Raw genomic sequence first — 17,622 nt, forward strand, 5'->3', positions numbered from 1 at the left:
CCTATATTATATTTATTAACCCCTAATCTGCCCCCCTCAACGTCGCCTCCACCTGCCTACACTTATTAACCCCTAATCTGCCGAGCGGACCTGAGCGCTACTATAATAAAGTTATTAACCCCTAATCCGCCTCACTAACCCTATAATAAATAGTATTAACCCCTAATCTGCCCTCCCTAACATCGCCGACACCTAACTTCAATTATTAACCCCTAATCTGCCGACTGGAGCTCACCGCTATTCTAATAAATGTATTAACCCCTAAAGCTAAGTCTAACCCTAACCCTAACACCCCCCTAAGTTAAATATAATTTAAATCTAACGAAATTAATTAACTCTTATTAAATAAATGATTCCTATTTAAAGCTAAATACTTACCTGTAAAATAAATCCTAATATAGCTACAATATAAATTATAATGATATTATAGCTATTTTAGGATTTATATTTATTTTACAGGTAACTTTGTATTTATTTTAACCAGTTACAATAGCTATTCAATAGTTAAGAACTATTTAATAGCTAAAATAGTTAAAATAATTACAAATTTACCTGTAAAATAAATCCTAACCTAAGTTACAATTAAACCTAACACTAGACTATCAATAAATTAATTAAATAAAATACCTACAATTACCTACAATTAAACCTAACACTACACTATCAATAAATTAATTAAATACAATATCTACAAATAAATACAATGAAATAAACTAACTAAAGTACAAAAAATAAAAAAGAACTAAGTTACAAAAAATATAAAAAAATATTTACAAACATTAGAAATATATTACAACAATTTTAAACTAATTACACCTACTCTAAGCCCCCTAATAAAATAACAAAGCCCCCCAAAATAAAAAAATGCCCTACCCTATTCTAAATTACTAAAGTTCAAAGCTCTTTTACCTTACCAGCCCTGAACATGGCCCTTTGCGGGGCATGCCCCAAGAAGTTCAGCTCTTTTGCCTGTAAAAAAAAACATACAATACCCCCCCCCAACATTACAACCCACCACCCACATACCCCTAATCTAACTCAAACCCCCCTTAAATAAACCTAACACTAAGCCCCTGAAGATCTTCCTACCTTATCTTCACCTAACCAGGTATCACCGATCCGTCCTGGCTCCAAAATCTTCATCCAAGCCCAAGCGGGGGCTAGACATCCATCATCCGACGGCTGAAGAAGTCCAGAAGAGGGTCCAAAGTCTTCATCCTATCCGGGAAGAAGAGTAGATCCGGACCGGCAACCATCTTCTTCAAAGCGGCATCTTCTATCTTCATCCGATGAGGACCGGCTCCATCTTGAAGACCTCCATCGCGGATCCATCCTTCTTCTCCGACGACTAGACGACGAATGACGGTTCCTTTAAATGACGTCATCCAAGATGGGGTCCCTCGAATTCCGATTGGCTGATAGGATTCTATCAGCCAATCGGAATTAAGGTAGGAATATTCTGATTGGCTGATGGAATCAGCCAATCAGAATCAAGTTCAATCCTATTGGCTGATCCAATCAGCCAATCAGATTGAGCTCGCATTCTATTGGCTGATCGGAACAGCCAATAGAATGCAAGCTCAATCTGATTGGCTGATTGGATCAGCCAATCGGATTGAATTTGATTCTGATTGGCTGATTCCATCAGCCAATCAGAATATTCCTACCTTAATTCCGATTGGCTGATAGAATCCTATCAGCCAATCGGAATTCGAGGGACGCCATCTTGGATGACGTCATTTAAAGGAACCGTCATTCGTCGTTCAGTCGTCGACCAGGATGGATGTTCCGCGTCGGAGGTCTTCAGGATGCTGCTGCTCCGCTCCGGATGGATGACGATAGAAGATCCCGCTTGGATGAAGACTTCAATCGGATGGAAGACCTCTTCTGCCCCGCTTGGATGAAGACTTCTACCGGATGGAGGACCTCTTCTTGCTCCGCTTGGATGAAGAATTTGGCTCGGCTGGGTGAAGACGACTCAAGGTAGGGAGATCTTCAGGGGCTTAGTGTTAGGTTTATTTAAGGGGGGTTTGGGTTAGATTAGGGGTATGTGGGTGGTGGGTTGTAAGCATCCTGAAGACCTCCGACGCGGAACATCCATCCTGGCTGACGACTGAACGACGAATGACGGTTCCTTTAAATGACGTCATCCAAGATGGCGTCCCTCGAATTCCGATTGGCTGATAGGATTCTATCAGCCAATCGGAATTAAGGTAGGAATATTCTGATTGGCTGATGGAATCAGCCAATCAGAATCAAGTTCAATCCGATTGGCTGATCCAATCAGCCAATCAGATTGAGCTTGCATTCTATTGGCTGTTCCGATCAGCCAATAGAATGCGAGCTCAATCTGATTGGCTGATTGGATCAGCCAATCGGATTGAACTTGATTCTGATTGGCTGATTCCATCAGCCAATCAGAATATTCCTACCTTAATTCCGATTGGCTGATAGAATCCTATCAGCCAATCGGAATTCGAGGGACCCCATCTTGGATGACGTCATTTAAAGGAACCGTCATTCGTCGTCTAGTCGTCGGAGAAGAAGGATGGATCCGCGATGGAGGTCTTCAAGATGGAGCCGGTCCTCATCGGATGAAGATAGAAGATGCCGCTTTGAAGAAGATGGTTGCCGGTCCGGATCTACTCTTCTTCCCGGATAGGATGAAGACTTTGGACCCTCTTCTGGACTTCTTCAGCCGTCGGATGATGGATGTCTAGCCCCCGCTTGGGCTTGGATGAAGATTTTGGAGCCAGGACGGATCGGTGATACCTGGTTAGGTGAAGATAAGGTAGGAAGATCTTCAGGGGCTTAGTGTTAGGTTTATTTAAGGGGAGTTTGAGTTAGATTAGGGGTATGTGGGTGGTGGGTTGTAATGTTGGGGGGGGTATTGTATGTTTTTTTTTACAGGCAAAAGAGCTGAACTTCTTGGGGCATGCCCCGCAAAGGGCCATGTTCAGGGCTGGTAAGGTAAAAGAGCTTTGAACTTTAGTAATTTAGAATAGGGTAGGGCATTTTTTTATTTTGGGGGGCTTTGTTATTTTATTAGGGGGCTTAGAGTAGGTGTAATTAGTTTAAAATTGTTGTAATATATTTCTAATGTTTGTAAATATTTTTTTATTTTTTGTAACTTAGTTCTTTTTTATTTTTTGTACTTTAGTTAGTTTATTTCATTGTATTTATTTGTAGATATTGTATTTAATTAATGTATTGATAGTGTAGTGTTAGGTTTAATTGTAGGTAATTGTAGGTATTTTATTTAATTAATTTATTGATAGTCTAGTGTTAGGTTTAATTGTAACTTAGGTTAGGATTTATTTTACAGGTAAATTTGTAATTATTTTAACTATTTTAGCTATTAAATAGTTCTTAACTATTTAATAGCTATTGTACCTGGTTAAAATAAATACAAAGTTACCTGTAAAATAAATATAAATCCTAAAATAGCTATAATATCATTATAATTTATATTGTAGCTATATTAGGATTTATTTTACAGGTAAGTATTTAGCTTTTAATAGGAATAATTTATTTAAGAAGAGTTAATTAATTTCGTTAGATTTAAATTATATTTAACTTAGGGGGGTGTTAGGGTTAGGGTTAGACTTAGCTTTAGGGGTTAATACATTTATTAGAATAGCGATGAGCTCCAGTCGGCAGATTAGGGGTTAATGTTTGAAGTTAGGTGTTGGCGATGTTAGGGAGGGCAGATTAGGGGTTAATACTATTTATTATAGGGTTAGTGAGGCGGATTAGGGGTTAATAACTTTATTATAATAGCGGTGCGGTGCGGTCGGCAGATTAGGGGTTAATAAGTGTAGGCAGGTGGAGGCAACGTTGTGGGGGGCAGATTAGGGGTTAATAAATATAATATAGGGGTCGGCAGTGTTAGGGGCAGCAGATTAGGGGTACATAGGGATAATGTAAGTAGCGGCGGTTTACGGAGCGGCAGATTAGGGGTTAAAAATAATATACAGGGGTCAGCGATAGCGGGGGCGGCAGAATAGGGGTTAATAAGTGTAAGGTTAGGGGTGTTTAGACTCGGGGTACATGTTAGAGTGTTAGGTGCAGACGTAGGAAGTGTTTCCCCATAGCAAACAATGGGGCTGCGTTAGGAGCTGAACGCGGCTTTTTTGCAGGTGTTAGGTTTTTTTTCAGCTCAAACAGCCCCATTATTTCCTATGGGGGAATCGTGCACGAGCACGTTTTTGAGGCTGGCCGCGTCCGTAAGCAACTCTGGTATCGAGAGTTGCATTTGCGTTAAATATGCTCTACGCTCCTTTTTTGGAGCCTAACGCTGACATTATATGGACTCTCAATACCAGAGTTATTTTAAAGGAGCGGCCAGAAAAAGCCAGCGTTAGCTACGCGGGTCCTTACCGACAAAACTCTAAATCTAGCCGTAAGAAAGACAATCTAGGTACATTAAAAGGCGGGGAGGGTAGCATGATTAACAGTGACAGGGAAAAGGCTGAGATACTAAACCATTTTTTTTCTTCAGTACACACAAGAGAGGAACCATTGGATGATACTTTGGAACAAAATAGAACATGCCAGCCCATACCATTAATTGGGTTATGTATAGAGGATATCAGGAACAAATGAGATAATATTAAGGTAAATAAAACTCCAGGCCCAGATGGAATACACCCAAGGGTGTTAATGGAACTTAGCACTGTTATAGACAAACCTCTACTCTTAATTTTTCAAGACTCATTATCCTCAGGGATAGTACCCAAGGATTGGCGTAAAGCTGATGTGGTGCCACTCTTCAAAAAGGGAAGTAGGGATGATCCAGGAAGCTATAGACCAGTTAGTCGGACATCAATAGTGGGGAAGATATTTGAAGGGATTATAAGGGATTATATTGATGAGCATATTTGTGTAAACAAGATTATGAGTTCTAATCAGCATGGTTTTAGGAGAAATAGATCATGTCAAACTAATCTAATTAGATTCTATGAGGAAGTAAGTAAAAATATAGATAAAGGCAAATCAGTTGATGTGATATACTTAGATTTTGCAAAGGCGTTAGATACAGTGCCACATGAGAGATTAATGCACAAAATTAAGGGACTGGGAATAGCTGAAAATGTTAGTTTGTGGATAAATAACTGGATAAAAGATAGGGAGCAACGAGTAGTAGTAAATGGATCATACTCAGATTGGACAAAGGTAATCAGTGGAGTACCCCAGGGATCAGTGCTGGGCCCTATTCTTTTTAATATTTTTGTAAATGACTTGGAGCTAGGATTAAATAGCGACATCTCTATTTTTGCAGATGATACTAAGTTAAAGGGACATTAAACACTAAAACATAATTTATGCTTACCTGATAAATTCCTTTCTCCTGTAGTGTAGTCAGTCCACGGGTCATCCATTACTTATGGGATATTAACTCCTCCCCAACAGAAAGTGCAAGAGGATCACCCAAGCAGAGCTGCTATATAGCTCCTCCCCTCTACGTCACACCCAGTCATTCGACCGAAAACCAAACGAGAAAGGAGAAACTATAGGGTGCAGTGGTGACTGGAGTATAATTTAAAATTTAGACCTGCCATAAAAAAACAGGGCGGGCCGTGGACTGACTACACTACAGGAGAAAGGAATTTATCAGGTAAGCATAAATTATGTTTTCTCCTGTTAAGTGTAGTTAGTCCACGGGTCATCCATTACTTATGGGATACCAATACCAAAGCTAAAGTACACGGATGACGGGAGGGACAGGCAGGATCTTTATACGGAAGGAACCACTGCCTGAAGAACCTTTCTCCCAAAAACAGCCTCAGAAGAAGCAAAAGTGTCAAATTTGGAAAATTTGGAAAAAAGTATGAAGAGAAGACCAAGTTGCAGCGTTGCAAATCTGTTCAACAGAGGCCTCATTCTTAAAGGCCCAAGTGGAAGCCACAGCTCTAGTAGAATGAGCTGTAATCCTTTCAGGAGGTTGCTGTCCAGCAGTCTCATAGGCCAAACGTATTATGCTACGAAGCCAAAAGGATAGAGAGGTAGCAGATGCTTTTTGACCTCTCCTCTGACCAGAATAAACGACAAACAGGGAAGAAGTTTGGCGAAAATCTTTAGTTGCCTGCAAATAAAATTTCAGGGCACGGACTACGTCTAGATTGTGCAGAAGTCATTCCTTCTTTGAAGAAGGGTGGAACAACAATCTCTTGATTGATATTCTTGTTAGTGACTACCTTAGGTAAGAACACAGGTTTAGTACGCAGAACCACTTTATCCGAATGAAAAATCAGATAAGGAGAATCACAATGTAAGGCTGATAACTCAGAGACTCTACGAGCCGAGGAAATAGCCATCAAAAACAGAACTTTCCAAGATAACAGCTTGATATCAATGGAATGAAGGGGTTCAAACGGAACACCCTGTAAAACGTTAAGAACTAAGTTTAAGCTCCACGGTGGAGCTACAGTCTTAAACACAGGCTTAATCCTAGCCAAAGCCTGACAAAAAGCCTGAACGTCTGGAACTTCTGACAGACGTTTGTGTAAAAGGATGGACAGAGCTGAGATCTGTCCCTTTAAAGAACTTGCAGATAAACCCTTTTCTAAACCTTCTTGTAGAAAAGACAATATCCTAGGAATCCTAACCTTACTCCATGAGTAACACTTGGATTCGCACCAGTGTAAGTATTTACGCCATATCTTATGGTAAATTTTCCTGGTAACAGGTTTCCTGGCCTGTATTAAGGTATCAATTACTGACTCCGAAAATCCACGCTTTGATAAAATCAAGCGTTCAATCTCCATGCAGTCAGCTTCAGAGAAATTAGATTTTGATGTTTGAAAGGACCCTGAATCAGAAGGTCCTGTCTCAGAGGCAGAGACCAAGGTGGACATGATGACATGTCCACTAGATCTGCATACCAGGTCCTGCGCGGCCACGCAGGCGCTATTAGAATCACCGATGCTTTCTCCTGTTTGATCCTGGCAATCAAACGTGGAAGCATCGGGAAGGGTGGAAACACATAAGCCATCCTGAAAGTCCAAGGTGCTGTCAAAGCATCTATCAGGACCGCTCCCGGGTCCCTGGACCTGGACCCGTAACAAGGAAGCTTGGCGTTCTGGCGAGACGCCATGAGGTCCATATCTGGATTGCCCCAACGTCGAAGTATTTGGGCAAAGACCTCCGGATGAAGTTCCCACTCCCCCGGGTGAAAAGTCTGGCGACTTAGGATATCCGCCTCCCAGTTCTCCACTCCTGGGATGTGGATCGCTGACAGGTGGCAAGAGTGGGACTCTGCCCAGCGAATTATTTTTGATACTTCCATCATCGCTAGGGAACTCCTTGTCCCTCCTTGATGGTTGATGTAAGCCACAGTCGTGATGTTGTCCGACTGAAACCTGATGAACCTCAGAGTTGCTAACTGAGGCCAAGCCAGAAGGGCATTGAGAACTGCTCTCAATTCCAGAATGTTTATTGGAAGGAGATTCTCCTCTTGAGTCCATGATCCCTGAGCCTTCAGGGAATTCCAGACAGTGCCCCAACCTAGTAGGCTGGCGTCTGTTGTTACAATTGTCCAGTCTGGCCTGCTGAAGGGCATCCCCTTGGACAGATGTGGCCGAGAAAGCCACCATAGAAGAGAATCTCTGGTCTCTTGATCCAGATTCAGCGTAGGGGACAAATCTGAGTAGTCCCCATTCCACTGACTTAGCATGCACAATTGCAGCGGTCTGAGATGCAGGCGTGCAAAAGGAACTATGTCCATTGCCGCTACCATTAAGCCGATTACCTCCATGCATTGAGCCACTGACGGGTGTTGAATGGAATGAAGGACACGGCAAGCATTTAGAAGCTTTGTTAACCTGTCCTCTGTCAGGTAAATTTTCATTTCTACAGAATCTATAAGAGTCCCCAAGAAAGGAACTCTTGTGAGTGGTAAGAGAGAACTCTTTTCCTCGTTCACTTTCCACCCATGCGACTTTAGAAATGCCAGTACTAACTCTGTATGAGACTTGGCAGTTTGGAAGCTTGACGCTTGAATCAGAATGTCGTCTAGGTACGGAGCTACCGAAATTCCTTGCGGTCTTAGTACCGCCAGAAGAGAGCCCAGAACCTTTGTAAAGATTCTTGGAGCCGTAGCCAACCCGAATGGGAGAGCTACAAACTGGTAATGCCTGTCTAGGAAGGCAAACCTTAGATACCGGTAATGTTCTTTGTGAATCGGTATGTGAAGGTAAGCATCCTTTAAATCCACTGTGGTCATGTACTGACCTCTTTGGATCATGGGCAAGATTGTCCGAATAGTTTCCATTTTGAACGATGGAACTCTTAGGAAATTGTTTAGGATCTTTAAATCCAATATTGGTCTGAAGGTTCCCTCTTTTTTGGGAACCACAAACAGATTTGAGTAAAACCCTTGTCCGTGTTCCGACCGCGGAACCGGGTGGATCACTCCCATTAGTAACAGGTCCTGTACACAGCGTAGAAACGCCTCTTTCTTTATCTGGTTTGTTGATAACCTTGAAAGGTGAAATCTCCCTTGTGGAGGAGAAGCTTTGAAGTCCAGAAGATATCCCTGAGATATGATTTCCAACGCCCAGGGATCCTGGACATCTCTTGCCCAAGCCTGGACGAAGAGAGAAAGTCTGCCCCCCACTAGATCCGTGTCCGGATCGGGGGCCCTCACTTCATGCTGTCTTAGGGGCAGCAGCAGGCTTTCTGGCCTGCTTGCCCTTGTTCCAGGTCTGGTTAGGTTTCCAGCCTTGTCTGTAGCGAGCAACAGTTCCTTCCTGCTTTGGGGCAGAGGAAGTTGATGCTGCTCCTGCCTTGAAGTTACGAAAGGCACGAAAATTAGACTGTCTAGCCCTAGGTTTGGCTCTGTCTTGAGGCAGGGCATGGCCTTTACCTCCCGTAATATCAGCGATAATTTCTTTCAAACCGGGCCCGAATAAGGTCTGCCCTTTGAAAGGTATGTTAAGTAATTTAGATTTAGAAGTTACATCAGCTGACCAGGATTTTAGCCACAGCGCTCTGCGTGCCTGAATGGCGAATCCGGAATTCTTAGCCGTAAGTTTAGTTAAATGTACTACGGCGTCAGAAATAAATGAATTAGCTAGCTTAAGGGCTTTAAGCTTGTGTGTAATCTCATCCAATGGTCTCTTCCAGAGACTCAAACCAAAATGCTGCCGCAGCCGTGACAGGCGCAATGCATGCAAGGGGTTGTAATATAAAACCTTGTTGAACAAACATTTTCTTAAGGTAACCCTCTAACTTTTTATCCATTGGATCTGAAAAGGCACAGCTATCCTCCACCGGGATAGTGGTACGCTTAGCTAAAGTAGAAACTGCTCCCTCCACCTTAGGGACCGTCTGCCATAAGTCCCGTGTGGTGGCGTCTATTGGAAACATTTTTCTGAATATAGGAGGGGGTGAGAAAGGCACACCGGGTCTATCCCACTCCTTAGTAACAATTTCAGTAAGTCTCTTAGGTATAGGAAAAACGTCAGTACTCGTCGGTACCGCAAAATATTTATCCAACCTACACATTTTCTCTGGGATTGTAACTGTGTTACAATCATTCAGAGCCGCTAACACCTCCCCTAGCAATACACGGAGGTTTTCCAGCTTAAACTTAAAGTTTGAAATGTCTGAATCCAGTTTATTTGGATCAGATCCGTCACCCACAGAATGAAGCTCTCCGTCCTCATGTTCTGCAAAATATGACGCAGTATCAGACATGGCCCTAACATTATCAGCGCACTCTGTTCTAACCCCAGAGTGATCTCGTTTACCCCTAAGTTCTGGCAATTTAGACAAAACTTCAGTCATAACATTAGCCATGTCTTGTAGAGTGATTTGTAATGGCCGCCCTGATGTACTTGGCGTTACAATATCACGCACCTCCTGAGCGGGAGATGCAGGTACTGACACGTGAGGCAAGTTAGTCGGCATAACTTCCCCCTCGCTGTCTGGTGAATGTTGTTTAACATGTACAGATTGACTTTTATTTAAAGTAGCATCAATACAATTAGTACATAAATTTCTATTGGGCTCCACCTTGGCTTTTGAACATATTGCACAAAGAGATTCCTCTGTGTCAGACATGTTTAACAAACTAGCAATTAGATTAACAAGCTTGGAAATACTTTTCAACAAAATTTACAAGCAACATGCAAAAACGTTACTGTGCCTTTAAGAAGCACATAAAAACTGTCACTGTTGAATAACAATGAACCGGATTAGTTATAGAACCAAATTTTCACAGTAAAAGCATAAATTCAGCAAAGGATTGCACACCTTAGCAATGGATGATTAACCCTTAATATCAGAAAAAACGTATTGAAAATATAAGCGTTTTTTATCACAGTCAAAACACAATCTCACAGGTCTGCTGTGAGTGATTACCTCCCTCAAAACTAGCTTTGAAGACCCCTGAGCTCTGTTGAGACGTCCTGGATCATGCAGGGAGAAAAAGGCAGACTGTGACTGAATTTCTGATGCGTAGTAAAAGCGCCAAAATAGGCCCCTCCCACTCACAATACAACAGTGAGGGAAGCTTAGTAAACTGCTTTAATTTAAAACAAACGACAGCCATGTGGAAAATAATGCCCAAAACAATTTTTTCACCAAGTACCTCAGATAATTAAACAATTTAACATGCCAGCAAACGTTTAAAATCTAATTTATGAAATGTCATTAAAAGCCTGCTGCTAGTCGTTCACACTGCAAGTTAGGCTAAAAGTTATATGCATACAGTATTTTCCCAGAGAAGTGTCATTCCCCAGAAATACTTTAGTGTTAACATACATACATATCAGCCTGATACCAGTTGCTACTACTGCATTTAAGGCTGTACTTACATTATATCGGTATTAGCAGTATTTTCTCAGTCAATTCCATTCCTTAGAAAATAATATACTGCAACATACCTCTTTGCAGGTGAACCTGCCCGCTGTCCCCTGATCTGAAGTTTACCTCACTCCTCACAATGGCCGAGAACAGCAAGTGGATCTTAGTTACGTCCGCTAAGATCATACAAAAAATTAACTCAGGTAGATTCTTCGTCAAATTCTGCCTGAGAAGAAAAACAACACACTCCGGTGCCGTTTTAAAATAACAAACTTTTGATTGAAGATATAAAAACTAAGTTTAATCACCACAGTCCTCTCACACATCCTATCTATTAGTTGGGTGCAAGAGAATGACTGGGTGTGACGTAGAGGGGAGGAGCTATATAGCAGCTCTGCTTGGGTGATCCTCTTGCACTTCCTGTTGGGGAGGAGTTAATATCCCATAAGTAATGGATGACCCGTGGACTGACTACACTTAACAGGAGAAATACATGCTAGATAGAATGATGCATTCAAAGAAAAGATTAGTCCATGACTAACATGTAGATATATTTTTTAAAGTTTCATTAGTTGTTTAAAAAGTGACAAAATAAGTAAAGTTTTAGTGTCTATAAAACACTGGGAGCTGCCATGTTGTAACTTATGTTACCTTCTCTGCTGTGGCCAATTAGGGTCAGTTATAAATAGGTCACTAGAGTGTTCAGCCAATGGTTGTGCTGGATTTAACAGTGTTCTGCACTTCCATTTCTAACAGGAACTGAAAAGCTCACAATTTCAGAATGGAATTACAGGCAAAGAGGACAAAATACATAATGAAAGTATATTGCAGAGTTGTTTTATTATATACAATTGTTTAATGTCCCTTTAAGTAAGGTCATACGGACAGAGCAGGATGAACTTTCATTACAAAGGGACCTGCAAAAATTAGAAGTATGGGCAGGTAAATCGAAAATGAGATTTAATACAGGAAAATGCAAGGTTCTACATTTTGTAAGTAAAAATAAGCAGGCAACGTATTATTTAAATGGGACAAGACTTAGCCAAACACAGGGTGAAAGGGATTTGGGGGTAGTAATAGATAACAAGCTAAAGATGGGTGCACAATGCAGGGCAGCAGCTTTGAAGGCTAATAAGATACTAGCATGTATTAAAAGAGGCATTGACTCAAGGGAGGAAAGCATAATTCTGTCACTATATAAAGCCCTAGTAAGACCTCACCTTGAGTATGGAGTGCAGTTCTGGGGACCAATCGTAATAAAAGATATTGCAGAACTAGAAAAAGTTCAGAGAAGGGCCACAAAGCTAATAAGGGGATTGAAGAATTTAACCTATGAGGAGAGGCTAGCCAAACTGGGTCTGTTTTCTTTAGAAAAAAGGCGCTTAAGAGGTTACATGATTACTTTATATAAATATATTCAAGGCCCATATACAGAGATGGCAGAAGCTCTGTTTATTCCAAGAAAATTGTTTGTGATCAGAGGTCACAATTTAAGGTTGGAGGAAAGGAGATTTAATCTCCTGCAACGGAAACGTTTTTTCACTGTAAGAGCAATAAAATTGTGGAACTCATTACCAAAGGAGGTAGTGAATGCCAATACCCTAGATACATTTAAAAATTATTTTGATACATTTCTGTCTATAAACAAAATTCATGGATATGATTGCTAGTATTAAATGGGTCACCTTTTAGTGGGATTATTTAAGTTTAACTGGAGCTTTTTGTATATATTTTAGATTTGTATAGGTTGAACTCGATGGACTTCGGTCTTTTTTCAACCTCATCTACTATGTTACTATGAATATATGAATATACATATATATTTAAGATGTGCTGCCCATTGATGTGAGTTACCCCCTTCACTGCGCTACGGTCTCATGCCATCTCTGATGGCATGAGAACGTGGCTCCCATCGAATCCTATGGAAGCACGCTCTCGTGAGCGCAATGCATGCAAAGGGCTATTATATAAATATACACACACACACACATATATATATATATATATGTCTAAATATGTGTATGTATGTATATACACATATATATGTATGTATACATGTGCATTTATGTATTTATATATATATATATATATATATATATACATACATATATACAGATGTACACACACATTGGAGCCCTTCCCACTCAAATACCTGAAAACATAAAAAAAAAATTCAATATTTATATTTAATAATGTGTTTTAGTGTTTTTTTTACTGTAAATATTTTACATTCCAATGTTCTTCACATAGGGGAAAATAAATAGATATTTATATATATATATATATATATTTTCATATAGATAAATAGGTATATATATATATATATATATATAAACTGTATATATATACAGTATATATATATATATATATATATATATATATATATATATATATATATATATATATATATATATATGTGTGTATCAATGTTTATTTTACAAAATAATCAGATATATAAAAATATCTATCTAAAAATAAATAGAACATTTTCTTATATGTGAAGAACATCGGAATGTAAAATATTCATATTTCATGTTGGGTATAGTGCACTTGGTTAGCGTGCGAGTGATAATGTAGTAGTTGTCTCAACTACTAAAGCATGTACATATTGCCAAATTATTTAAAAGAGTTGATGGTTACTCCAAAGTATATTCAATAATTGTACCAAACTATAGAAAACAGCTTCAAATAAGCATCCCAAGATTAGGAACCAGTTGTTAGTGAACGTCAACACTCTTACTAAGTTATCTTTCCAAAGAATTTTTCCTCATTGTCAAAAGGAGATAAAAGAGAAGAGTACAGAGTGTTCACTATTATGACATCTTACTATGATGGCCTGGGTACCTTGTCTGTCGTTAGTTATGGTCTCCCAAGTATCACAAGTAGCCTTCATTTCAACATATATTGTGTTTTAATATAATAATATTCCTCTACATCTAAGAGTTCATTCACATGCTTAAGCCACATAGAATGTGATGGGCTTCCCTACAGTTCCAGTTCCAATTAAGCATTGGTCATAAGAAAAAATAATTTAAATTATGGTTAATGTTTAATGTTAAGAGGTTTATAAAGTAACCAAAATAAGGGTTCTAAAGTCAGTTGTTTATTAAGAATAATTTCTATTTATGATATAAACTCCCTCCAAAAGGCGTAGATGGGGTAACACCACCAACACATGTGTGCCATGTCATTGCCCACATGTCCGCACTGCCAACATCTATTGCTTTTAATGTGAAAAAAGTGGTGTAATTTCCTTGGGATATAATACCATGCCCTATCCGAATCATGAAAGTATAATTCTGACTAGACTGTCCCTTTAAGACACATATGGGTAAGTCTAGATGGTGATTAGGTGGAATCTGGTGTAATAGGGTTTGTCCCAAGTCAAGTTCTCCGTTGTCTAGGATGGAGGTAAGTGGACAGGTTTTTTAATGAGATGTGCGGTAACTGATCTAGGATTTTTGTTCTGTGAGGAAATATAGTGAACTCAGGACTAAATTATACTGAGGGCTGCTAAGGGGTAATAAGGCAATACAAAATAGGGATCTTAACCCTGAATTCCATAATTTTTGTGTTAAACACATAGGTAAAGTGCTATGTGTAAAGGCTGAGAACCCCCAGCTATGTAGTACCTATAGAATGAAAGTACTAGGGATAAGTCCTCAGCTGTATTTAGTGTCTGGGTCACTTACCTGGACTACAGCACCCTTCACTATATCTTACCAGCTTGCTGATGCCTTTTCCCCTCACAGAATGCTGATCCAGTAGAGAGCCCATCCAGTGCAAGTAAATATACTGCAGATGATACTTGTGGATATACCAGCAACTGCTCAGGTGTAGGCTAAGAGATGGGGTCCCTGCGACGCCTGAGGGCTATTATGGCTGAGAGATTTACTCGTGAGAGTACTGCCATGCCATAATTGAGGTATTCCTTTACCCCTGCTTCACTCAGAATCTTGGAGAAATTATCCTGAGGTCTTCCCTAAATGAAGATGGAAGAGTGGTACTGGGTCTCAGGTCAGGACTGAGCTCCAAATAAATAATTAGATAGGAAATAATAAAATCTTGCTTCCAGAGCACACTCTCTCAACCTCTCTTCTCAGAGGCCAAGAATAAACTGGGCGAGGAAAGGAGGTGGGAGGGATTAAAACTCTTGTGAGGGTTCTTGACCACCTCCTAGTGGCAGGAAATCTGTATGTCCAATAACATATATTTGTGTCAATGCTATTTTGTTGACGATTGTCCATTATTTGTCTATAATGTTTCAGATTTTAAAACTCAATAAAAACTATATTAAAAGAAATATCACAATGCATTTATTGGAGGCACTATATTAAAAGAAATATCACAATGCATTTATTGGAGGCACTATATTAAAAGAAATATCACAACGCATTTATTGGAGGCACTATATTAAAAGAAATATCACAACGCATTTATTGGAGGCAATGCTATAAAATTGACAAAAGTTTTTTATGTCATATTTAGGCGTTTCTGTGATAATAATAATGATTGCTTCTTCCTTGAAGGCACTGCTAAAATTAGCTTGATATTTTTATTTAATAACAGTGTTTTAAAAATATATTTTACAATAATATGTTGCTTGCCATAAAATGCATTATTACACTATAATGTTTATGTTTTAAAAATGTATTCTTGTATATTGTTTTTACCTGAGAGCTCATCCACCAGACTGATAATATCATCGGCAGTCCATTCTTTAGCCTCTGTATTATACAACAACTTAATAGCATCAGCAAGACCTTTCAGACTTGCCTCATCAACTGCCACTTCTGCCATTTTTAGCCATGCCACATGTCCTAAAGTACAACAAAACTCCTATTTGCAATCTTTGTAACTTTTACTATCTATTTATAAATATATTGTATAAGTACAAAATATGTGCCCTGAGAATAAAATAACTAGTTTTCTACAAGTTCTCCATTAGTAGTTTCATTAGTAATACATGCCCATAAAGTAGCCACTGAATTAATCTAGATTGATGGAGTTGTATTCCATACAAAAAAGCAATGCTATGTAGCTAGTATAAGACATGCTATGTAGCTAGTATAAGACATGCTATGTAGCTAGTATAAGACATGCTATGTAAATAATAGCAAACATTAAATTATAAAAGTTGTTTTTTTTAGATTAGGAATTTTTTTTGTTTTAATGGGAACTAAAAGAGCTGATTGCCCTTTTAGTGGCAATGGGTAGCTTAGTTTTTTTTTTATTTTTAGGTAGGGCTTTTTTATTTTGGGGTTTTATTTTTGGGTTGTATTGTTAGGGGGATTTAGTAATGTTTTGACAAAAAACGAAATTTATGCTTACCTGATAAATGTATTTCTTCAAGATGTGGTGAGTCCACAGGTTCATCTGTAATTACTGTTGGGAAGACCACTCCTCGCCAGCAGGAGGAGGCAAAGAGCACCACAGTAAAAACTGTTAAGTATAATTTCCCTACCCATAAACCCCAGTCATTCGACCGATAGTAAATGGAGAAAAGAAAGCAATACAAGGTTTGGAGGTGTCTGAGGTTTAATTAAAAACCATAAAAACAAGCAAAAACAAAATCAAAAGGGTGGGTCCGTGGACTCATCACATCTTAAAGAAATACATTTATCAGGTAAGCATACATTTTGTTTTCCTTTAAAGATGTGGTGGGTTCATCTGTAATTACTGTTGGGAACCAACACCCAAGCTAGAGGACACAGATGAATAGGGAGGGAAAGAAAAACCAGTATATCTAAACGGAAGGCTGCCTCAGCCAAGACAAATGTATCAAATCTGTAAAATTTTGAAAAGGTATGCAAAGAAGACCAATTTGCAGCCTTGCAAATCTGATCCATAGAAGCTTTATTTTTGAAAGCCCAAGAATAGGCTACAGCTCTGGTGGAATGAGCTCTAATTCTCTCCGGAGGCTGTTTCCCAGACGATTCATAGGCCAACCGAATCACACTTCGCAATTAAAAAGCAAGAGTAGAGGCAGAAGCCTTCTGACCTCTATTCTTTCCTGAAAAAACGACAAAGAGAGCAGAAGACGTACGAAAATTCTTAGTCGCTACCAAATAAAACTTAAGAGCATGGACTACATCCAGATTATGTAACAACCGCTCTTTATCTGAAGAAGGCTTTGGACACAAAGAAGGAACAATGATTTCCTGATTGATATTCTTGTTAGAAACCACCTTGGGAAAAAAAAACCAACTTAGTTCTAAGCACACCCTTATATTAGTGAAATATAAGATAAGGTGAATCAATCTGCAATGCAGAAAGCTCAGAGATCCTCCGAGCAGAGGTAATGGCTAACAGAAACAAAACCTTCCAAGATAAAAGCTTAATATCAACAGAATGCATCGGCTCAAACGGACTCTGCTGAAAACATTAAGAACAAAATTAAGGCTCCAAGGAGGAGCAATCGCCTTAAACACAGGCCTAATTTTAACCAATGCCTGACAAAAGGACTGAATGTCCGGCAAGTCTGCCAAACGCTTGTGTAATAGCTCCGATAAGGCTAAGGCTGAGATTTGACCCTTCAAGGTACTAGCAGATAGCCCCTTCTCAAGACCATCCTGGAGAAAAGATAACATTCTTGGAATTCTAACCTTATTCCAAGAATATCCTTTGTCTTTACACCAAAAAAGATATTTCCTCCATATATTGTGGTAAATTTTCCTGGTAACAGGCTTACGAGCCTGGATCATAGTCTCCACTACCGACGCTTAGAAAGAATCAACCTTTCAATCTCCAAGCAGTCAGTCTCAGAGAAAGGAGATTTGGATGAAGAAATGGCCCCTGAAGAAGAAAGTCCTT

At 39.4% G+C, this 17,622-nt stretch overlaps 1 protein-coding gene across 1 annotated transcript in view; it reads right to left on the minus strand.

Moving 5' to 3' along the window:
• The window catches only part of FBXO47 (F-box protein 47), a 512,374-nt gene that overhangs the window by 126,381 nt on the left and 368,371 nt on the right, over window positions 1-17,622 (minus strand). The window contains exon 7 of the mRNA XM_053717491.1: window positions 15,483-15,629. Within this exon, the coding sequence (XP_053573466.1) occupies window positions 15,483-15,629 (147 nt within the window). The remainder of the gene's footprint in view (window positions 1-15,482; window positions 15,630-17,622) is intronic.

Source organism: Bombina bombina, chromosome 1 (assembly GCF_027579735.1).
Source record: "Bombina bombina isolate aBomBom1 chromosome 1, aBomBom1.pri, whole genome shotgun sequence".
NCBI classification, from domain to species: domain Eukaryota; kingdom Metazoa; phylum Chordata; class Amphibia; order Anura; family Bombinatoridae; genus Bombina; species Bombina bombina.